The sequence below is a fragment of the Oncorhynchus clarkii genome, chromosome 2 (assembly GCF_045791955.1).
Source record: "Oncorhynchus clarkii lewisi isolate Uvic-CL-2024 chromosome 2, UVic_Ocla_1.0, whole genome shotgun sequence".
Lineage (NCBI taxonomy): Eukaryota > Metazoa > Chordata > Actinopteri > Salmoniformes > Salmonidae > Oncorhynchus > Oncorhynchus clarkii.
Window position 1 is genome coordinate 13,553,454 of NC_092148.1, and position 24,413 is coordinate 13,577,866.

The 24,413-nt window shown below is 41.7% G+C and overlaps 1 protein-coding gene across 1 annotated transcript; it reads left to right on the plus strand.

Annotated features, from left to right (window-relative positions):
* Nucleotides 1–12,778: 12,778 nt before the first annotated feature.
* On the plus strand, nucleotides 12,779–21,497 carry LOC139379600 (transient receptor potential cation channel subfamily V member 6-like). The gene is made up of 15 exons (XM_071122399.1): nucleotides 12,779–12,909; nucleotides 15,927–16,147; nucleotides 16,252–16,392; nucleotides 16,478–16,576; nucleotides 16,671–16,846; nucleotides 16,939–17,091; nucleotides 17,171–17,250; nucleotides 18,910–19,045; nucleotides 19,156–19,242; nucleotides 19,350–19,426; nucleotides 19,542–19,707; nucleotides 19,848–19,914; nucleotides 20,094–20,362; nucleotides 20,568–20,674; nucleotides 20,818–21,497. Exons 1-15 carry the CDS (start codon nucleotides 12,779–12,781, stop codon nucleotides 21,083–21,085), a joined length of 2,178 nt encoding a protein of 725 aa, XP_070978500.1. The 3' UTR covers nucleotides 21,086–21,497.
* The last annotated feature ends 2,916 nt before the right edge of the window (nucleotides 21,498–24,413 follow it).

Below are 24,413 nucleotides of genomic sequence, written 5' to 3' on the forward strand. Positions count from 1 at the left end.
AAACTGTTTTAATCACCAGGGGGCAGTAGCAATTTTAGCATGTAAATCTTGGTGGGGCAAACTCAAAAACAAATTGCCAGCAAAGCCACGACACAACACTATGCAATAAATGAATTGCACTATAAGGGTGAAAACGGTGCCCACAAACTATTGGGGCACTGTTTCTTTTCAGCACCATGCAGGGAATCCTTACGACCGTTACACCTGGCTATCAGAGGAGCCTTGTCTGGCAGCGAAACAGTTCATTCAGCCTCATTCACTGCCTTTTTTTAAAACATAGCTGTTATGGTTGACTTGCTTAAATAAATGTGGTTTCTACTAACAATTGAGATGTAGAAACTATGGCATAAGAGAGTGGTGAGCGGATAAGGGGCAATCCGTAATTTTGATTAAGAGATTAATGAGCGAGCTAGGACGGACGTAGTCAATATAACTATTTGTTCAGCACTTTTAAAATGTACAGCGACAGAATTCAGAACATGGGCCATTCTTACAGTATTCTCCCTGTACACCAAGTCAGAACCGTAGGATAAATAAATGGGGCATATAAGCAGACAATGAAAGCTCTTACAATATTTGATGAAGACATTTCTCTAAAACAGGCTATAAGCTACATGTGCACCACCAAGTCAGAACAGTAGGCTAAGTTATGAGGGGAAAAGGGACCCCATTATTAGGGTGAGTCACATGGGCTACTAACAACTCACTACACAACATACACTTAGTATTACTTTCTTAGCTACAGTATACAGTGCCTTGCGAAAGTATTCGGCCCCCTTGAACTTTGCGACCTTTTGCCATATTTCAGGCTTCAAACATAAAGATATAGATAAAGATATGATCACTCTGGATGAACTGCAGAGATCTACAGCTGAGGTGGGAGACTCTGTCCATAGGACAACAATCAGTCGTATATTGCACAAATCTGGCCTTTATGGAAGAGTGGCAAGAAGAAAGCCATTTCTTAAAGATATCCATAAAAAGTGTCGTTTAAAGTTTGCCACAAGCCACCTGGGAGACACACCAAACATGTGGAAGAAGGTGCTCTGGTCAGATGAAACCAAAATTGAACTTTTTGGCAACAATGCAAAACGTTATGTTTGGCGTAAAAGCAACACAGCTCATCACCCATCCCCACTGTCAAACATGGTGGTGGCAGCATCATGGTTTGGGCCTGCTTTTCTTCAGCAGGGACAGGGAAGATGGTTAAAATTGATGGGAAGATGGATGGAGCCAAATACAGGACCATTCTGGAAGAAAACCTGATGGAGTCTGCAAAAGACCTGAGACTGGGACGGAGATTTGTCTTCCAAAAAGACAATGATCCAAAACATAAAGCAAAATCTACAATGGAATGGTTCAAAAATAAACATATCCAGGTGTTAGAATGGCCAAGTCAAAGTCCAGACATGAATCCAATCGAGAATCTGTGGAAAGAACTGAAAACTGCTGTTCACAAATGCTCTCCATCCAACCTCACTGAGCTCGAGCTGTTTTGCAAGGAGGAATGGAAAAAAATTTCAGTCTCTCGATGTGCAAAACTGATAGAGACATACCCCAAGCGACTTACAGCTGTAATCGCAGCAAAAGGTGGCGCTACAAAGTATTAACTTAAGGGGGCTGAATAATTTTGCACGCCCAATTTTTCCGTTTTTGATTTGTTAAAAAAGTTTGAAATATCCAATAAATGTCGTTCCACTTCGTGATTGTGTCCCACTTGTTGTTGATTCTTCACAAAAAAATACAGTTTTATATCTTTATGTTTGAAGCCTGAAATGTGGCAAAAGGTCGCAAAGTTCAAGGGGGCCGAATACTTTCGCAAGGCACTGTACATATCTCCCTGGCATATTACATCATATATGCAGCAGCATGCAATACATTTCTGGACTCCGTTGTGCTGTGCTCACTTGAATAGGAAGGTGGCATGGCGATCCTTCTTGTGGGCAAATTTTTTCATGAAGCTTTGTCATCAAAGTCCGGCATTCTTTGGATTTACTGTGATTTTTGGGAATTCGGAAAAAAACAAGATTGAATCATGACGTCAGTGATCTTCAGGTCGGAGCACTAGAAAGAGGTCAGAGTTCCCAACTTGGAATTCCTAGTTAGATGACCGCTCCAAATGTATTTTTTTGAGTTCCCAGTTGTGTTGAACTCACGGAAGTCTGATATTTTCCAGTTCCGAGGTTCCAGTTGTTTTGAACGTGGCAGAAGTCATGCTGGATTGACAGAAATGGTATCCGTGAGCTCATCTGACTCTGGAGAAGTAGATAAAGAAATACTTTGGTTATTCATTGCACTTACAGCTGAAATCCTAACTCTAACCCTAACCGTAAACCTATTTGACATAAAACAGAAAAGTATCCACACTATAACCTTTCCATCAAACAGAATGAACTTCATGTTCCCCCATGTCTGATAGGAATAGACAGATCAGCACATTTCACCTGAATCTGTTGGAGATCTGTTGACTTCAGCATTAGAGAGAGGACAAGACACCTGTCTCCCAGATCTGGTGGCATCAGATAGGATCTGACCTGAGGGCCTCTTACACAACCACCATGTCCATTTCACCTGATCATCAAATTAAGATCCAATATCTGTATATAAATGACTCAACTAGAGACTTAAAGTAAAAAATAAAAACTCCTCTCAGTCTCAACTCCTTGTTCCTGTTCTGCAAAATAGTTCCAAGGTTGTCATGTGTAGGGGAGACCGGAGTTGGTTGTCGCACTTCTTACTCTCATGTCTATTTCTCAGCACCAGTGTCTTACAAGACTCTTTTCAATATTAGGATAAATCTTGGATTAAAATGAGGACCGTTTTTACCCTTTTTAACTCCAATGGAGTTATAAATCATCAAACACACTGTCCACTTGTGACAACCAGCCCAATCGCTGGGTTGGTTGTCACAATGTTCACTAGTAACTTATTCTTTTGTATCAGGAAATGAAGAAAAATGACAAACAGCCTTAGAAATAGCTAAGCCTTTCTTTGATCGAACGAAATACAGCATTTTATGCCTTGAGAATAAAAAAAAAAGTACATTTGTGTATGTATGCGTGCATGTGTGTGTATGTATGTGTGTGTATGCATGTGTGTGTATGTATGTGTGTGTATGCATGTATGTGTATGTATGTGTGTATGTGCGTGCGTGTGTGTGTGGGTGCGTGACAGGAAAAATATGTGTGTCAGAGAGAGGCAACACTAATGCTAGTTAAGATATTACTTACCACATGGCATGACCTGGGAACTCAGAAATTGGTTTGAAACAACATTTGAAACATCTCTGTTCAACAAACATAATTATTTATGGATACTCCCATAATTTAAACATTTACAAAGAAAATAACAATATATATAATTTTTTTACTTTCATCTATGAAAAAGACATACATTCCTCTCACCTCAATGTTTTGTCATGCTAACATGAATTGGCCCGTGAGACAACCAACCCCTGGTCTCCCCTACTGAGCCAGTCCGAAACCACACACACACACACACACACACACACACACACACACACACACACACACACACACACACTGCAATGGAGCCTTGTTATGGTGCATAAATAAAGGCATTATGACATTTGAAACCACTGGTCTATATGGCAGCACTCCGGTGTCTCACTGCAAGGCGCTGTAAATAGCTATTATCAAGACAACACAAGATGACTGGCTCAGTCAGAACCATTACCCAGGCCTGTCTGATATAAACCCTTCATTGAAACCCTTTAACACGCTGTGGGTAACCAACATGTTACTCAAGACCTATACATGGTACACACAAACACCTGAATACACACACCAAACCATGGCATTTGGAAAGTGTTTTGGGTGTCTGGGTTGTTATGTATAATAGATGGTCATCAAATATTTGGACATAAAAATACTGTATGACATTCAGTTTAGAATATGTGCTTTACTGTATAAGAGGTCTGGATGGTAAGAAACCAAATGTACCATCTTTTTGTTAAAAGGAAAAACATACTCTGTCATAGATGGGTTAGCAGACAATGTCACGAAAACGATGTGCACGCTTCACATGGGGCAGAAGTCTGTGTCTTGTTGTTATTCTGGATGGCCAGATAGCTAGCAACAATGACAAATGTAAATGTTTATATCGTAACACTAGATATTCTAACATCAAAGTTAAGAAACTGCTTGTCTCAACCTTGAATCAGTGTCATTTTGATTATGCTGTCGTATTATACTTAGATAACTGTTTGTTTACCCATAGCTTTTTCGCTGGTTAGCTGACGTTAGCTGTCTGGCTAGCGAGAGAAGGTCATCTCGATCTAATTCGCTAGTCTTAGATATTCTAAATGGATTATTGTTGGCCCGCCTATGTCCTTTCAATTTACCGCAGACTAGCTGGGGAGACAACCCTACCAAACGGTGCAAAGTAGCCAATCCTATGGCGAGATTGTCACCTACTTGGTGTAATCTCCAGGTTTGCATAAATATTCAAATGCAGAAGAATATTATAGCTGTTATATGGACGGATAGAGCTCACGAGTCCTCAGTACAGCTCAAAACACCCGTCATTCATGTTTTGAGCCCCACATTTTTAGCAAAAAATAAATACAAATAAATGTTTTCTTTTTTGGGGCTTGCCTGTTTTGCATGTTATTTTGGCATTAATGTGTCACATATTTTTTTATTTTTTTTATTTCACCTTTATTTAACCAGGTAGGCAAGTTGAGAACAAGTTATCATTTACAATTGCGACCTGGCCAAGATAAAGCAAAGTGGTGCGACAAAAACAACAACAGAGTTAGTTTGCAAATAATGTAAAAAATGATATATATATCATTGAGTTAATAAAGCTGCATACAAATGTGGTCTATTTTTTGTTTTCTGAGTAAGACAACTCCAAAATCCAAGTGTTTCAGCCTAGCTCAGTGCTCTCTGTGGTGGTGGGGCAAGCCAGCATAAAATATGGAGTGTTGCGCCGTGATTGGCTCAGTGTTCTGTCACTCAGGAGGACACTACGTCACCGCGAAGTCTAAGGGTAGACTTAGAAAATTCTAGCTTCTTGGGTGCTGCCATTGAGTTACATTAGAAGTGTCCATCCAAAAAGGCTCAAGGTCATTGGCTACAGGTAAGATGACGTCAAATCACGTTATATGTACAGTAGCTTTGATTGGACTGATCATGTCAACATCATACTTTCAAATTCTTAGCTAGAAGTCATCATCATGAATCAAGTCTACAATCTACTGGCAAATTATTTTTAATCCTTGTCATATGAAGAGAAATAATGAAGAGAAATTATAGATAAAACGTATCGGTGTTCATCGGCCATTGGACATAAACAAAATGGCAGACTTTGATGACAAAATTTGCCCATGAAGGACCACCGCGCCCCCTTCCTGTTCAAGTGAGCACAGCACACCAAGGTGAGTACATAAATTATGTAATATGCCAGGGAGATCTGTATACTGTAGCTATGAAAGTAATACTAAGTGTATGTTGTGTAGTGAGCTGTTAGTAGCTCATGTGACTCACCCTAACAATTTGGTCGATTTACCCCTCTTAATTTTGCCTGCTGTTCTGACTTGGTGGTGCACCTGTAGCCTATAACCTGTTTTATAGAAATGTATTCATTGAATTTGAAAGAGCCTTCATTGTCTGCTTATATGCCCCATTTATTTATCCTACAGTTCTGACTTGGTGTACAGGGAGAACACAATAAGAACGGCCCATGTTCTGAATTCTGTCACTGTACATTTCAAAAGTGCTGAACAAATAGTTATATTGACTACGTCCGTCCTAGCTCGCTCATTAATCTCTTAATAGAAATGACAGATTGCCTCTTATCTGCTTGTTTTCCTCTTATGCCATAGTTTCTACATCTCAATTCTCATTAGAAACCACATTTGTTTAAGCCAGTCAGCCATATCAGCTATGTTTTTTTAAAGGAAGTGAATGAGGCTGAATGAACCATTTCGCTGCCAGACAAGGCTCCGCTGATAGCCAGGTGTAGCAGTGGTAAGATGTTGGGACTGCTGTTGGGACAGCTTTTGTGGGCACCGTTTGTCACCGTTATAGTGCAATTCATGTATTGTTTAGTGTTGTGTTGTTTAGTGACTTTTCTGGCATGCATCACACTTTACATGTGTTTTATCCCACCAAAATGTACATGCTAAAATAGCCACTGCAATAGTGTCCCATTCTATTGACCCATTCTATTCAATCAGCGTGACTCTTCTACATTGTAACCAGTAGTGGAAAAAGTACCCAATCGTCATACTTGAGTAAAAGTCAAAATACCTTTATAGAAAATTACTCAAGTAAAAGTTAAAGTCACCTAGTAAAATAGTACTTGAGAAAAAGTCTACAAGTATTTTGTTTTAAATATACTTAAGTATCAAAAGTTAAAGTATAAATCACTTCAAATTCCTTATATTAAGCAAACCAGGCGGCATCATTTAAAAACAAAATTAAATCACGGATAGCTAGGGGCAGACTCCAACACTCAGACATAATTTACAAACAAAGCATGTGTTTTTAGTGAGTCCGCCAGATCAGAGGCAGGGATGTTCTCTTGATAAGTGAGTGAATTGAAAAAAAATTCTGTCCTGCTAAGCATTAAAAATGTAACAAGTATTTTGGGTGTCAGGGAAAATGTATGGAGTAAAAAGTACATTATTTTCTTTAGGAATGTGGTTAAGTAAAAGTAGTCAAAAATATAAATAGTTAAGTAAAGTAAAGACACCCCCAAGAATGACTTAAGTAGTACTTTAAAGTATTTTTACTTAACACCACTGATAGTAACGGTGCATTCTCAATTATTCACTACTTGTTATCATTTCTAGAATACATCAAATGCTCTCAGCCCTCAGATAAGGTTGTTTCACTCTACAGTATAGTTCTGTTTTCTCGATTCTGTCATATTCCTGTTTTTTTCCTATTAAAATGTCTCTATCATTCAAAGTATTTTAGAATAAAAAATATATTTTGGCTTGTTTTATTTTATTTGTTTATTTTTTATTTAACTTTTATTTAACTAGGCAAGTTAACCATTGACAGCCATTACAAATACCTATCACACAATAGGGAAGTGGGAGCTAAAGGTTCATGTTGAACGACAACTAAGACTTTATTGAAGAATCCCTACTGTTGACCAATCACCAATGAAAGGGCGTAAACTTCGACTCCGAACTTCAGCTTGCCTTCAGACATTTTTTGGAGTGCCCGAACAGCTGAAAAAAAACCTCACCCAAGTCCAAAACAACCAAAAACATCACAAAATGTCGCCATAATTTACCATACCAGTCAAAAGCTTGGACACACCTAGTCATTTGTGTTTTTCTTTATTTTTACTATTTTCTACATTGTAGAATAATAGTGAAGACATCAAAACTATGAAATAACACATGTGGAACCATGCAGTAACCAATATACTGTTAAACATATCAAAATATATTTTAAATTTGAGATTCTTCAAAGTAGCCACCCTAGCCTTGATGACAGCTTTTCACACCCATGGCATTATCTTCAAAGGAGCCACCCTAGCCTTGATGACAGCTTTTCACACTCATGGCATTCCTTCAAAGTAGCCACCCTTGCCTTGATGACAGCATTTCACACTCATGGCATTCTCTTCAAAGTAGCCACCCTAGCCTTGATGACAGCTTTTCACACTCATGGCATTCTCTTCAAAGTAGCCACCCTAGCCTTGATGACAGCTTTTCACACTCATGGCATTCTCTTCAAAGTAGCCACCCTAGCCTTGATGACAGCTTTTCACACTCATGGCATTCTCTTCAAAGTAGCCACCCTAGCCTTGATGACAGCTTTTCACACTCATGGCATTCTCTTCAAAGTAGCCACCCTAGCCTTGATGACAGCTTTTCACACTCATGGCATTCTCTTCAAAGTAGCCACCCTAGCCTTGATGACAGCTTTTCACACTCATGGCATTCTCTTCAAAGTAGCCACCCTAGCCTTGATGACAGCTTTTCACACTCATGGCATTTTCTTCAAAGTAGCCACCCTAGCCTTGATGACAGCTTTTCACACTCATGGCATTCTCTTCAAAGTAGCCACCCTAGCCTTGATGACAGCTTTTCACACTCATGCCATTCTCTTGGGGTGGCAGGGTAGCCTAGTGGTTAGAGCGTTGGACTAATAACCGGAAGGTTGCAAGTTCAAACCCCTGAGCTGACAAGGTACAAATCTGTCGTTCTGCCCCTGAAGCCACTTGTTCTTAACTGACTTGCCTAGTTAAATAAATAAATAAAAGTAGCCACCCTAGCGGTAAGTCCTTGGTGTTAGTGGCCTATAATCAGTTGGAATCCCAGGTCTGCATCTTACATCATGGTTCCCTGTTTTCAAAAACTGAATCTGCTTTATTTAGGATGCTTAAGACAGAAGCTATCTTAAACAACAGCACAGAAAGTGTGGTTTCAAATAAAACTATTTTCTAATTAATGTGCCTACAACAGGATTCAACCTCATACCCTCACATCCATGAATGTTCCATAGTTCCCTACTCTACTTGCTAAGCTACCGATCAGGTGAACATTTTGGTACAAAATCCTAACTATATTTGCAAGTACGGTGTCCAGAATAGGTCAGTGTTTGAAAGCAGATTGGAATCAACAAAAGAGCCCAAACCACCGAGAAATCATTGGGATCTCGCATTTCTGCAACACACGGGTTGAAAAAACAGGTGACCAAACAAAGCTTCGGGTGTCTTTGATAAAGTACTTCTGATAAAGTGATACAAGCATCGGCACACTGCTTTGAAGGTAGCTGCTTAGCGATTTTGATGCATTCCTCAGAGCTCCGGTTTTAAAGGTAACATCACTACTTACCAGTACCACCCATGACTGTGTTTGCTAGTGACCGAGACGTGGCTGTTGCATTCAATCATTTTCAGTTCTGTGGCCTTCACCAAGTGAGATTCTAAGTGAATATGTTGTCATTGTTAAAAAAAATAGATTAGCTATTTCATAAGGCCTTATTTTGAGGGCCTAGTTTTACCCTAATTACAGTGGCCTGAAACTCACATTATGCTGACTTGCAAAGTGAGGTGTAATTCCTATTGAAATCCAGCCAGAGTGGGGATATACAATAATTGGAATATTTTAGTCACCTCCAACCTGCATTCAGAATGACTGACAGTGCTAGGGTTGGGAAGACTAAGATATGAGACTGCCTTAAACATCTACACTGAAACAACCCTTTCAGTAACGGGTGCAATAAGTCCAAGTAACAGATTGGAATAGTTTATAAAAATGTATGTTATTTATATTTGAGTAGCATAAGATGAATTAATCAATCAATGTACATAAAAAACTTCAATAGAGCATGCTGGGAAATATGATAATGACAGGCGTGGTTATATTTCTGGTTATTAACACCAACACTGGGGTTATTTTACGCCACTGAGTGTTAATGTAACTCTCTACAGTGTTAATGTAACTTTTGAATCAACCCTAGAAATGTTACACTGAAAAATCAACACTAGATAACACTGGCCAATTTGCTGTGTGCTATGAAAGGTACACATCTGCAGGTTTCCATACAATTCAAGAACCTTTTAGAATTCCGAAGAACTGTAGATGCCATGTCAAGAACCCCACACTTAACTCAAAGGTTCTTTATCGGACAAGAGTTCTCCAAGGAACCTTAAGAGCTAAAGAAGAACCATTTAAGAACATTTCTTGTTTCAGTGTAGATTGAACTAGATCACAGCCAGTCAAAACTAGTTTCTATAGACCTGACAGGTAAGGTGTCTATAGGATCTGTTATGGATACAGGTATCCTGTGTGTGTATCCTGTGTGTGTGTGTGTTTCTTTTCTCTCCTTCTCCCCTCACAGGTGAAAATCATTACTCCCCAATCAGTCAACAATCAATAATCAATCAGAAGACACACCTCCTCCTGTTTCCTACCCTATCACAGTTCCTTCCCCATGGTTTAAAAACTCCATCATTTGTTTGCTCTGGAGCTTAATCTCTTTGTAAATGCCATGTTTGTAGATCTCTGTTCTTCATAGATTTCAGTAGCTCAATCTCTTTGTAAATGCCATGTTTGTAGATCTCTGTTCTTCATAGATTTCAGGAGCTCAATCTCTTTGTAAATGCCATGTTTGTAGACCTCTGTGTTTCACTCGCTCTCTGTGTATTAATTAACCTCTTTTGTTTGAGCACCTCCAAATCACTTTGTCATCTCCTGTGAGTATTGTTTTTGCTTCTGGTGTTTGCTGGTGGGAAAAGGGGAAACCAAGACAAGTCGCCCATGGGCATACACTACCCGTAGGTGAACTTTGTTAAATACACTAGTTAGAACTGGGCGGACCACCCACTGTATTTTTGGTTAGTTAGCTGTTGTTAAAGTAGGCTAGTCTAGCTTAGGGGTGTTTTTGTATACTTATTGTTTCTTTCCTTGGGTCCAGCTCAGCCCCTTTTCCTGCTCCCCCCATTACCGTGTGTTTATAAATAAACCCTGAGTTTGACGGTATTATTTCAGTTGTCGTGGTTATTTCGTTCACACTTACTTTGTCACAACTATAATTTGCATGAGATATGTTACGGGTCTCATTACCATCCCCCCCTAGACTGTCGGGCCAAAAGGGATTCGTAACAGGATCGTACAGCTGAATCAGCAGATACTTGTCCAGGTAGACAAGCTCACCTCAATATGAGCTTTTTGATTTACACACCAGCATTGAGACAATTGAAAGGTAGGCGACTTTCGAACCAGTTATCTGAACGGTTCACTGAGAATAAAGACCAAAAAGTGTTGACTGTCATGATGTTGACATTTTTACATGGGGGCGATGCAGGGGCTGAAAATGAGCCAAGGGGGAGACCTATGGACCGTGGACCAGTCTCAGGACATCTGCCAGGTAAACTGAGTGTGGCGGTCAAGCGCAAGGCCAGAGCAGTCTTTAACGTTCAACATGTTTTAGCAGAATGTCAAGCAGCCTTAGTATACTGCGGTAAAGGATTCCAATAAAAGTGTGGATCTTCCCAAAAGATACTGCTCAAGTTATGACTACTACTCCTTTCCACCATTTGGCCCCTCCCTCCCTTCCTTTCTCCTCTCTCTGACATCCATCCTCCTCTTGACCTCCTCCCCTCCTCTTGACCTCCTCTCCATATATATATATATATATATATATATATATATATGATCCACACCTGTGAATCTTTCTCGTCAGCTTGATGTTGCATGTTCCCTTAGTACCTGACTGTCAATTAGGAGTAAAGGACTAACTGTTTTCTTCTGTAGAAGGTAAGTGAGTCATTCCACCAATTCGGTGCCTTTTGAGAAGTATAACTTGATTTTAAAAAAGTGATTTCATAAAATGTTAACATTGTCATAATTTTTTTTGCCATCTCAAGTGGTAAAATAAAATGAAAAATACTATAATAAGTGCCAAATAAAGGAACAGGGTTGACAAAGGAACAGGGTTGATTTCATCTTAAATCCGCCATGAATCAATCCCCTTGTGACAGGCAGAACTGAAGCTTGTTTGCAACAGGGAGTGGCAATTGAATACAAGCTTCACAATAAGTGTAATTGTTAAAACATTTCTAGCCTGTCAACCTATGGTTAATAGTGTTGGCGTGTTGAGCTTGACCCACTTAGTTTTCAACCACAAAACAACACAAAATGTCCAAAAAGAGTAGAACCAGTTCACCTGCTTTTACACTGATTTGACTATTAGATGTCAAATGTTTCTTCAGAAAAAAAAACATTTTAAAAGGAACAGTTTACCCATTTTGAATTGAGAGTTCAGTTCACACAACACGGTGGACCTTAAAATGAGGGACAGACATGAAAGGAAAAATAATTTACAAAAATGTCTTTGGCGACGACTTAAGAGAAATGTTTGGGTTAAGTGGGTAGCAATCTAACTAGAAGTCACATAGGGGGCACAGAGGGACATGTCAAAATACTGAATCTGATTTATTGAATTCTCCATGTGGTATGTATTAAAGCGATAAGAGAAGGAGAGAATGGCCTTTCTAAGGCTGTGTCCCAGATGGCACCCTATTCCCTGTTAAAGAGCACCACTTTAGACCAGGGGCCATCGGGCTCTGGTCAGGAGTCGTGTACTATATAGACTACGGGGTGACATTTGGGACACAATCTTGGCTACGTGAGCGGTTGTTTTCTCGAAGTGTATCAGTTCATTTCGTGTGTTGCTCAGGTACATGGCGCTTGCAACGTCAGGGTTGATGTGGGTTTGATTCCCATGGGGGGAATTCAGTACAAAATGTACGCACTGACTACTTTAATTCGTTCTGGATAAGAGCGTCTGCTAAAACAAATAAAATGTAACAAATATTTTTTAAATGTCAAGGGCACTTCATTTAATATAACAGGGTCTTAAAATGCAATATTGGTGCACAATTTCTACTTGAAATATTAAAGGGACGCAAAAGGCACTCTTTTTGTGGAATGATAATTATTTACCTTTTATGTTTTACAGAACTGTTTAGAATAGGATAGAATAGAGAAAAACAACGTTATTGTGGACATCTTCCATTGCCTGGATTAATGGGGAAATATGGACCTCTGTTTCAGGTTCAGCTCTGGTCTGTGGAATGGTGCAAACCTGAGTGATCTGTCAGTTAGTTTGCTGACAGCTCACACATTCTAGATTTGATTTGAGTCCCTAGTACTTAAGGAGAAGGATGTATTTCTTTCTGTGTTAAGTCTGGTGGTAGGACATCTCTGTTTCTCACACTAAATTTCTCTCACACACATGCACGTCTCTCTCCTCCCAGCCATTTCAAATAGACTCACTAGAGGATGGCCCCGGCCTTGGCAAGATCTGCTCCAGGTGAGCTCAACCATTGGTGGAGCCAGTTTAGGTTCCGCCTCCAGAACAGGAAGGGGTGGAAAGAGATGCTGGATGAAACTTTTTTGCTGCAGAACAAAAGGTGAGTTTCCTGTTGGTAAAAAATAACAGTGACTGTCCGGTATTGGTTGATATTATATTATTACAAGTGGGAAACTCTGAAAATATTAATTATAACCTGGAAGCAACGAGTTGTGTGTGTTCAAAAGCTTTGAACTCACTTAGAACGCTGATTGGCTAAACCCAAACTGGCTAAACCCAAACCGGCAATCTGGTAGGTATTCCCTTCATATTAAAAATGACAGCCTTAGGAATCAATGGTGGGCTGAAAATGTATTTTTTCTGGATGGTTTGTCCTCGAGTTTTGCCTGCCATATCAGTTCTGTTATACTCACAGAAATTATTTTAACAGTTTTAGGAACTGTAGAGTGTTTTCTATCCAAATCGACCATTTATATGCATATCCTAGCTTCTGGGCCTGAGTAACAGGCAGTTTACTTTGGCCATGCTTGTCATCCAGACATCAAAATACTGCCCCTAGCTCAAAGAGGTTATTAATCATTTGTATTTTCTTTATTATGTTTTGTTGTTGTACTTAACTGCCAAAAATACTGCTATCGGGGTCATTTCCTTAGTCAAATCAAATCAAATCAAATGTATTTATATAGCCCTTCGTACATCAGCTGATATCTCAAAGTGCTGTACAGAAACCCAGCCTAAAACCCCAAACAGCAAGCAATGCAGGTGTAGAAGCACAGTGGCTAGGAAAAACTCCCTAGAAAAGCCCAAACCTAGGAAGAAACCTAGAGAGGAACCAGGCTATGTGGGGTGGCCAGTCCTCTTCTGGCTGGCTTAGTATCCCACTTGGCAAATCAATGTTGTTTCCACTTCATTTCAACCCAAGAAATCTATGTGATCTATTTTGAATCAACATGGAAAACTTATTGGATTTGGAAAAAGTCATCAACATAAGGGCATTTCGTCTTGGCTGAGATTCCGCTATCGGGATCGATATGACAACAGTCAGTGAAAGTGCAGGGCGCCAAATTCAAAACAACAGAAATCCCATAATTAAAATTCCTCAAACATAGAAGTATTTCACACCATTTGAAAGATACACTTCTTGTTAATCCCACCACAGTGTCCGATTTCAAATAGGCTTTACGGCAAAAGCACCACAAACGATTATGTTAGGTCAGAGCCAAGTCACAGAAAAACACAGCCATTTTTCCAGCCAAAGAGAGGAGTCACAAAAATCAGAAATAGAGAGAAAATTAATCACTAACCTTTGATGATCTTCATCAGATGACACTCATAAGACGTCATGTTACACAATATGTATATGTATATGTCACGCCCTGACCTTAGAGAGATGTTTTATTTCTCTATTTGGTTAGGTCAGGGTGTGATGTGCGGTGGACATTCTATGTGTTGTTTTCTATGTTTCTTTATTTCTATGTTTTGACCGGGTATGGTTCTCAATCAGGGACAGCTGTCTATCGTTGTCTCTGATTGGGAATCATACTTAGGTAGCCCTTTTTCCCTCCTTTCAGTGTGGGTAGTTGACTTGTGTTAGTGGCACTTGTGTTAGTGGCCCTCGTAAGCGTCACGGTTGTTTATTTTGTTTTGTTGGCATCATTCCATAATAAAGGAAAATGTACCTTCACCACGCTGCGCTTTGGTCCACTTCTTCCTCCACCGACGACTGCCGTGACAGTATGTTTTTTTTCGATAAAGTTCATATTTATATAAAAAAAATCTCAGTATACATTGGCGCGTTATGTTCAGTAGTTCCAAAAACATCTGGTGATTTTGCAGAGAGCCACATCAATTTACTGAAATACTCATAATAAATGTTGATGAAAATACAAGTGTTATGCATGGAACTTTAGATACACTTCTCCTTAATGCAACCGTTGTGTCAGATTTCAAAAAAGCTTTACGGAAAAAGCAAACCATGCAATAATCTGAGTATGACGCTCAGAGACCAAACAAGCCAAAAATATATCCGCCATATTGTGCAGTCAACAGAAGTCAGAAATAATATTATAAATATTCACTTACCTTTGATCTTCATCAGAATGCACTCCCAGGAATCCCAGTTCCACAATAAATGTTTGTTTTGTTCAATAATGTCCATCATTTATGTCCAAATAGCTACTTTTGTTAGCGCGTTTTGTAAACAAATCCAAACTCACAAAGCGTGTTCACTAGGAATGTCAAAAAGTTCCGTTACAGTCCATAGAAACATGTCAAACGATGTATAGAATCAATCTTTAGGATGTTTTTAACAAATCTTGAATAATGTTCCAACCGGAGAATTCCTTTGTTTGCAGAAAAGCAATGGAACGCAAGCTACCTCTCACGTGAACGAGTGTCACGAGGTTGTGGCGCTCTGCCAGACCCCTGACTCAAAGAGCCCTTATGAGCCCCTCCTTTACAGTAGAAGTATCAAACAAGGTTCTGAAGACTGTTGACATCTAGTGGAAGCCTTATGAAGTGCAACATAACCAATATCCCACTGTATCTTCAATAGGGAATGAGTTGAAAAACGACCAACCTCAGATTTCCCACTTCCTGGTTGGATTTTTTCTCAGATTTTTGCCTGCCATGTGAGTTCTGTTATACTCACAGACATAATTAAAACAGTTTTAGAAACTTCAGAGTGTTTTCTATACTAATAATATGCATATCTTAGCTTCTGGGACTGAGTAGCAGGCAGTTTACTCTGGGCACCTCTGGGTACCTTATTCATCCAAGCTACTCAATACTGCCCCCAGCCATAAGAAGTTAACCTCATTCCAATGACAAGGCCACATTTTTTTGTTGATTTCCTGTTGAATTCACAACAGCTGACAACTCAACCAAATGTAAATCAAAATTAGACGTTGAACTGATGTCTGTGCCCAGTGGAATATGACATCAGAGCTCAGCATGTGGGAGTAGTCTGCGCTCAGAAATGATAGACAGTTTCCCACTAGTAATTACCAGCTGGAGGAGCATTCAAGTGAATTTTTCCCAGTCATATGCTGATAATTACAACATGTTATGAATGCAGCATTTGAATTTTAACTTGCAAACACACTCTCTCTCCCATAGGATGAATGGCGTCCCTCTCTTTTTTGCCGCCAAAGAGAACAGTGCAGGTTGCATTAAGAAACTTCTGGACTGTGCATCCACTAACATCTTTGAGAGAGGGGCTCTGGGGGAGACCGCGCTGCATGTGGCAGTTATGAATGATAACATGGAAGCTGCTTTAGCTCTGATGGACGGAGCACCTGAACTCATCAATGAGCCCATGACCTCTGACCTCTTCCTTGGTACATAAACTCTCACACACAAATACACTATAATATCATAAAACTCACACAGATATTTAATCACACAATCATATATTCTCTCTCTCTTACTCGCTCTCAATCAGGCATGACACCTCTCCACATTGCCGTGGTGAATCAGAACTTTAACCTGGTCCGCAGTCTGATTGGTAAAGGGGCGGATGTGGCCACGCCCAGAGTCACAGGCCTGTACTTCAGGAAGAGAAGAGGAGGGCTGCTCTACTATGGTAAGATGATTGTTTGTGGTCTGTAAGGAGTAGAAAAATGCATTTTGGTAAATGTGGTTATTTGATTCCGTTTGCTTTACTTTAGGTGAGCACATCCTGGCATTTGCGGCCTGTGTGGGGAATCAGGACATCATCTCCATGGTGATCAACGCAGGAGCCAGCACCAGGGCCCAGGACTCCATTGGTATGAAACATTCCTCTTTCTTCTCCTCGTCCTGCCCCTCTCCTCTCTCTTCTCCCTTTTTCAGCAGTTTAATATCTCCTTCTCTCCCCCCTAGGTAACACAGTGCTCCACATCCTGGTCCTGCAGCCCAATAAGACTATAGCATGCCTGGTGTTGGATCTGCTGTTGGCACGTGACATTGAGCTGGACCAGGCTGTGCCACTGGACATGGTGCCCAACTACCATGGCTTAACACCCTTCAAACTGGCTGCCAAGGAGGGCAACCTTGTGGTGAGGATGGCTAGAGGGATAGAAAGAAGGGGACAGTGGGAGACATGGGAACAGTAAAACATAAAAAATAAAACAACATCTGTCCCTCCCAGGCCTTCCAGCACCTGGTCAATCGGAGGCGAATTAACCAGTGGAACCTGGGACCCTTGACCTCTAACCTCTATGACCTCACAGAGATCGACTCCTTGGTCGCCGCCGACGACTGCTCTGTGCTTGAGCTCATCGTGGGCAGCCAGAGGAGAGAGGTACAGTACATTACAAAACACAAACATGATACATTGTAATATACAGTACAGGGAAACTGATGATGATCTCCTACTTCAGGCAAAGAGGATACTGGAAGTGACTCCTGTTAGGCAATTGGTCAGTCTCAAGTGGAACCTCTATGGAAAACACTACTTTAGGTAACAACACATACAATGAGGGGGAAAAGTATTTGATCCCCTGCTGATTTTGTACATTTGCCCACTGACAAATAAATTATCCATCTATAGTTTTAGTGGTAGGTTTATTTGAACAGTGAGAGACAGAATATCAACAAAAATATCCAGAAAAATGCATGTCAAAAATGTTATAAATTAATTAGCATTTTAATGAGGGAAAAAAGTATTTGACCCCCTCTCAATCAGAAAGATTTCTGGCTCCCAGGTGTCTTTTATACAGGTAACGAGCTGAGATTAGGAGCACACTCTTAAAGGGAGTGCTCCTAATATTAGTTTGTTACCTGTAAAAAAGACACCTGTCCACAGAAGCAATCAATCAATCAGATTCCAAACTCTGGATGTCAGGGACAAGATTGTAGACCTACACAGGGCTGGAATGGGCTACAAGACCATTGCCAAGCATCTTGGTGAGAAGGTGACAACAGTTGGTGCGATTATTCGTAAATGGAAGAAACACAAAAGAACTGTCAATCTCCCTCGGCCTGGGGCTCCATGCAAGATCTCACCTCGTGGAGTTGCAATGATCATGAGAACGTTGAGGAATCAGCCCAGAACTACACAGGAGGATCTTGTCAATGATCTCAAGGCAGCCGAGACCATAGTCATCAAGAAAACAATTGGTAACACACTACGCTGTGAAGGACTGAAATCCTACAGCGCCCGCAAGGTCCCCCTGCTCAAGAAAGCACATATACATGCCCGTCTGAAGTTTGCCAATGAACAACTTAATGATTCAGAGGACAACTGGGTGAAAGTGTTGTGGTCAGATGAGACCAAAATGGAGCTCTTTGGCATCAACTCAACTTGCCGTGTTTGGAGGAGGAGGAATGCTGCCTATGACAGCAAGAACACCAGCCCCACCGTCAAACATGGAGGTGGAAACATTATTTTCTGCTAAGGGAACAGGACAACTTCACCGCATCAAAGGGATGATGGACGGGGCCATGTACCGTCAAATCTTGGGTGAGAACCTCCTTCCCTCAGCCAGGGTGTTGAAATGGGTATTGAATGGGTATTCCAGCATGACAATGACCCAAAACACACGGCCAAGGCAAAAAAGGAGTGGCTCAAGAAAAAGCACATTAAGGTCCTGGAGTTGCCTAGCCAGTCTCCAGACCTTAATTCCATAGAAAATCTGTGGAGGGAGCTGAAGGTTCGAGTTGCCAAACGTCAGCCTCAAAACCTTAATGACTTGGAGAAGATCTGCAAAGAGGAGTGGGACAAAATACCTCCTGAGATGTGTGCAAACCTGGTGGCCAACTACAAGAAACGTCTGACCTCTGTGATTGCCAACAAGGGTTTTGCCACCAAGTACTAAGTCATGTTTTGCAGAGGGGTCAAATACTTATTTCCCTCATTAAAATGCAAATCAATTTATAATATTTTTGACATGCGTTTTTCTGGATTTGTTTGTTGATATTCTGTCTCTCACTGTTCAAATAAACCTACCATTAAAATCATAGACTGATAATTTCTTTGTCAGTGGGCAAATATACAAAATCAGCAGGGGATCAAATACTTTTTCCCTCACTGTACAGTGATCATGTTCTGATGTTGTGTTTGAGATGCTGTCATTTGTTTATGTCTAATGTTGTGATGTTATTATTGTGTTGTGTACAGATTGTTGCTGCTGCTGTACCTCCTGTACATTGGGACCTTCACACTGTGTTGTGTGTATCGCCCTCTAAAGGACGCTCCAGAGAATTACACTGTATCTGACATGGACAAAACCATCCGCGTGCAGAAAACTCTGAAGGTGGGGGAGACATGAAGGCATCTTCATATGACAGCCTGTGTGCAAACCTCAATCAGAGGTGTTCATATGAACCCTTTGTGATCCACCTGCCCTGTTCTCTGTCCCTGTAGGAGAGTTATGTGACCTATGGGGACAACTTGCGTCTGGCAGGAGAGATGATCAGTGTCCTGGGTGCCCTGGTTATTCTGCTACTGGAGGTAAAACATACATCACCCAATAGTTTTACATGTCACTTATATTTACACTGTAGATTAGATCACATTATTGGCTGTCAATATAATCTGTGTTATTCCCAATCCCCAAGATCCCAGATATGCTGAGAGTAGGGGCCAAGCATTACTTTGGACAAACGGCCCTGGGGGGGCCCTTCCATGTCATTCTGTAAGTCAACCTTGGTGCCTATGTAGCATTTATTACCTACCTAGTGATGTTGTTGCGTTTTGTCATGTCTATGTAGCCTTTATAACCTGTGTAACAACCTATGTTTCCTCCCCAGTATTGCCTATGCGTTCCTGGTGGTGCTGCTGTGTGTGTTCAGGGTCAGTGGGGTGCAGGGGGAAACAGTTGTCATGGCTGTGTGTCTGGTGCTGGGCTGGAGCAATGTCATGTTCTTCGCCCGAGGCTTTCAGATGCTGGGGCCTTACGTCATCATGATACAGAAGGTATGTAAGGGAAGCAGACACACACATGTGAATGCACACACACACACAAGCATTAGCATGACGTTACTGTAGAATGTATGCTTTTGCTGTTTTGATTCCCATATTAAACTGCTGTGGTGTTTTGTCTCATTTCCTCCTAGATTATATTTGGAGACCTGACCAAGTTCATGTGGCTGAGCTTCATCGTGCTCATAGGGTTTTCCACCTGTAAGTACATTCTGTAAAAGAGAAACTCAAAAACCATATTAATAGTACAAATGTATTAAACCAAATATAATTCCTATTTTTATTTGCCGGTTATTCCCCCTCCCTCCCTCCCTCCCTCCCTCCCTCCCTCCCTCCCTCCCTCCCTCCCTCCCTCCCTCCCTCCCCTCCCTCCCTCCCAGCCCTGTGGGTGGTGTATATGACTCAGGACCCAGACTCTCTACCTGCGTACCGCTCCTTCCCCATCACGCTGTTCTCCCAGTTTGAGCTGAGTGTGGGTCTGATAGACCTACCAGTGGACCACACCATCACAACGCCCCCTATTGTCCATGTGCTGCACTGCACCTTCTCTGTGGTCTCCTACATATTGCTGCTCAACCTGCTCACAGCCATGATGAGTGATACACAATGGAGAGTTGCCCAGGAGAGGGACGAGCTCTGGAGGACACAGGTGTGCCACACACACACACACACATTTTGACACACACACATGCACACACACACTCAGGCACACACACATAGTCTCTCCTACATCAAATAAAAAATGTACATACTCCATAAAAATAGCTTAAAACCATGATGAAAGTGTATACAGCATCCCAATCAGTGCCATTCTAATGATCCTTACATCCTTTGTCCCTGCTCACTGTGTGTAGGTGGTGGCCACTACCCTGATGTTGGAGAGAAGGTTGCCCCGCTGCCTGTGGCCCCGGCTGGGGGTGTGTGGACTGCTCTACGGCCTGGGGGAGCGTTGGTACCTCCGGTAAGACAACAACACTTCATCTAACTGGCCTATTACTGTACTCTCTGTCTTAGGTGTGGTGGTGTTAACAGTGTTTCCCCTTCCCCATCCCCATCATATACAGGCTTTAAATTATAATGACTCTCTTAATATCTCCATTGCAGGGTTGAGGATCGCAACGACCCACTGGTGCAAAAGATGCGTCGCTACATCCAAGCCTTCTCTAAGGATGAGGACCAGAGCAAGGAGCGGGAGGAGACGGAGAACACTGACATGTCAAAAGGACCTGGAAGCCCTCTGATCAGACCCAAACACAGGGGTGGGATAGATGGATACAGGAAGTCCCTGGCACGCTGGCAGATGATTCGCCACAGCGCTCTGGGTTTAGATGTGGAACAGGAAGAGCCTGAGGATGACCAGGAAGTAAGATAGAGCTGAGGTTTAAGACAACAAAACAGATCGTTATGTTGTTATTATATAGTATACGAGGCACACACACATTTTGAAACACACATGCAAACACACACTCAGACACACACATATTGTCTCTCCCACATACTCCATAAAAATACCTGAAAACCATGATGAAAGTGTATACAGCATCCTAATCAATGCCCCTCCCCCATATTCTCCATGGTAAGTGGTTCCTTCCTAGGTGAACCACTGAGCAAAGATATGTGTGAAGACTGTATCATGGGTGAAGGAGGAGAGAGTGTCGAGTGACACACAGCGTTTCATCTGATTTTAGCTGCCGGTGATGGGCAGGACTGTTTGTAAATGAATTTGATCAAGCTATGTTGATTCCTTCTTGATGAATAAATAAAGCAGGAAGTAAAGAAGTGCACCTTCAGAGGGGTTGCTGATGACACTGACGAAGGCTGAAACGTTTGTCTATCTACCCACCCTTGAATGAAATAAATACAAAAAATGTACCTTGAATCTCTTTTTTGAGTGTGGACCAGCTAAACAATTTAGGAATTCTATTACATTTTGCTACCGGCACCTGTTCTGGGTGCAGTGGTCACAATAAGTTTCTCTGTCATATTAGCCACCTAGCAATTTTATAAAGTTTGTTTTAGCTAGCCAGCTAGATCATCGTAACTAGCTACCTTGTCATTTCAGGCTATCAATTAAGTTAGAATGGCTTGTCTAACTAGCTTAGCAGGCATGCCAGCTGGCAAGGTTGCTAGACTTTAGATAATATAAAAATTGCTTTAATTCTTGTCTTATGATAGAATACACACCACATGGCCAAAAGTATATGGCACCCCTTCAAAAGAGTGGATTCATCTATTTTCAGCCACACTCTGTTGCTGACAGGTTTATAAAATCGAGCACACAGCCATACAATCTCCATAGACACAAATTGGCAGTAGAAGGGACCGTACTTGAGAGCTCAGTGACATTCAACGTGGCACCGTCAGAGGATGCCATCTTTTCCATCAAATGTCTGCCCTGCTAGAGCTGCCCGGTCAATTGCAAGTGGTGTTTTTGTGAAGTGGAAACATCTAGTAGCAGCAATGGCTCAGCTGCGAAGTGGTAGGCCACACAAGCTCACAGAACAGGACCGCTGAGTGCTGAAGCGCGTAGTGTGTAAAAATCGTCTGTCCTTGGTTGCAACACTCACTACCGAGTTCCAAACGGCTTCTGGAAGCAACATCATCAAAATAACTGTTTGTCGGGATCATCATGAAATGGGTTTCCATGGCCAAGCAGCCACACACAAGCCTAAGATCACCATGCACAATGACAAACATCAGCTGGACTGGTGTAAAGCTCGCTGCCATTGGACTGGAGAAGTGGAAACGCGTTCTCTGGAGTGATGAATCACGCGTCACCATCTGACAGTCCGACGGACGAATCTGGGTTTAGCGGTTGCCAGGAGAACTCTACTTGCTCAAATGCAAAGTGCCAACTGTAAAGTTTGGTGGAGGAGGAATAATGGTCTGGGGCTGTTTTTCATGGTTCGGGATAGGCCCCTTAGTTCCAGTGAAGGGACATCTTAATGCTACAGCATACAATGACATTCTAGATGATTCTGTGCTTCCAACTTTGTGGCAACAGTTTGGGGAAGGCCCTTTCCTGTTTCAGCATGACAATGCCCAAATGCATTCACAAAGTGAGGTTCATACAGAAATGGTTTGTCGAGATCAGTGTGGAAGAACTTGACTGACCTGCACAGAACCCTGACCTCAACCCCATCGAACACCTTTGGGATGAATTGGAACGCTGACTGTGAGCCAAGTCTAATTGCCCAACATCAGTGCACGACCTCACTAAAGCTCTTGTGGTTGAATGGAAGTGCCTGCAGCAATGTTCCAACGGTCAGTGGAAAACCTTCCCAGACGAGTGGAGACTAGCTTGTTTGATTGCCTTGCGAAGGGAATAGCTACACTGTTTGTATTCTTTCATGTTTCCAGTCACCTTGCCCTGATTAAAAGCAGTGGTTTGCGCTTTCAGTTTTGCGTGAATGCTGCCATCAACCACAGTTTCTAGTTGGGGAAGGTTTTAATTGACGCTGTGGGTTCAACATCACCAATGCACTTGCTAATAAACTCGAAACCGAATCAGCGCATTCATCAATGTTATTGTCCGACACTATGCGGAACATATCCCAGTCCACGTGATCGAAGCAATCTTGAAGCATGTAATCAGATTGGTCGGACCAGCGTTGAACAGACCTAAGCACGGGCGCTTCCTGTTTTAGTTTCTGTCTATAGGCTGGGAGCAACAAAATGGAGTCGTGGTCAGATTTTCCAAAAGGATTTATATGCTTCGCGGAAGTTAGAATAACAATGATCTGGGGTTTTGCCAGCCCGGGTCGCGCATTCGATATGTTGATAAAATTTAGGGAGCCTTGTTTTCAGATTAGCCTTGTTAAAATCCCCAGCTACATAAATGCAGTCGTAGATAATGCAATCGGCATTTGATTGTAAGGAATTCTAGGTCAGGTGAACAAAAGGACTTGAGTTCCTGTATGTTGTTATGATCACACCACGTCTTGTAATCATAAGCGTTTCGTTAAGCATACACCCCCCCGCCCTTGTTCTTACCAGAGAGATGTTTGTTTCTGTCAGCGTGATGCGTGAAGAAGCCGGGTGGCTGTACCAACTCTGATGACGTATCCCAAGTGAGCCATGTTTCCGTGAAACAAAGAACGTTACCATCTCTGATGTCTCTCAGGAAGGCAACCCTTGCTCGGATTTCGTTAACCTTGTTGTCAAGAGACTGGACATTGGCGAGTAGTATACTCGGGAGCGGTGCGCGATGTGCCCGTCTACGGAGCCTGACCAGAAGACCGCTCCGTCTGCCCCTTCTGCGGCGCCGTTGTTTTGGGTCGCCGGCTGGGATCCGATCCATTGTCCTGGGTGGTGGGCCATACAGAGGATCCGCTTCGGGAAGGTCGTATTTCTGGTCGTAATGTTGGTGAGTTGACGTTGCTCTTACATCCAATAGTTCCTACCGACTGTATGTAATAAAACCTCATATTTGCTGGGGTAACAATGTAAGAAATAACACATAAAAAAGCTAAATAGTGCATAGTTTCCTAGGAACGCGAAACGAGGCGGCCATCGTAGCCGGAAGTACTCATGTGGGAACTCCTTCAAGACAGTTGGAAAAGCATTCCAAGTGAAGCTGGTTGAGAGAATGCCAATAGTGTGCAAAGCTGTCATCAAGACAAAGGGTGGCTATTCTGAAGAATCTAAAATACATTTTGATTTGTCACTACAAAACACACTTTTTAGGTCACTACATGATT

What these genes read in the sequence shown, in the direction of transcription:
- LOC139379600 (XM_071122399.1), top strand. Translation starts at nt 12,779, where the DNA reads ATGGCCCCGGCCTTGGCAAGATCTGCTCCAGGTGAGCTCAACCATTGG. An exon ending in TGGTTATTCTGCTACTGGAG is followed by an intron (nt 19,243 to 19,349) that starts GTAAAACATACA and finishes CCAATCCCCAAG; the next exon opens with ATCCCAGATATGCTGAGAGT. An exon ending in GGGCCCTTCCATGTCATTCT is followed by an intron (nt 19,427 to 19,541) that starts GTAAGTCAACCT and finishes TTTCCTCCCCAG; the next exon opens with TATTGCCTATGCGTTCCTGG.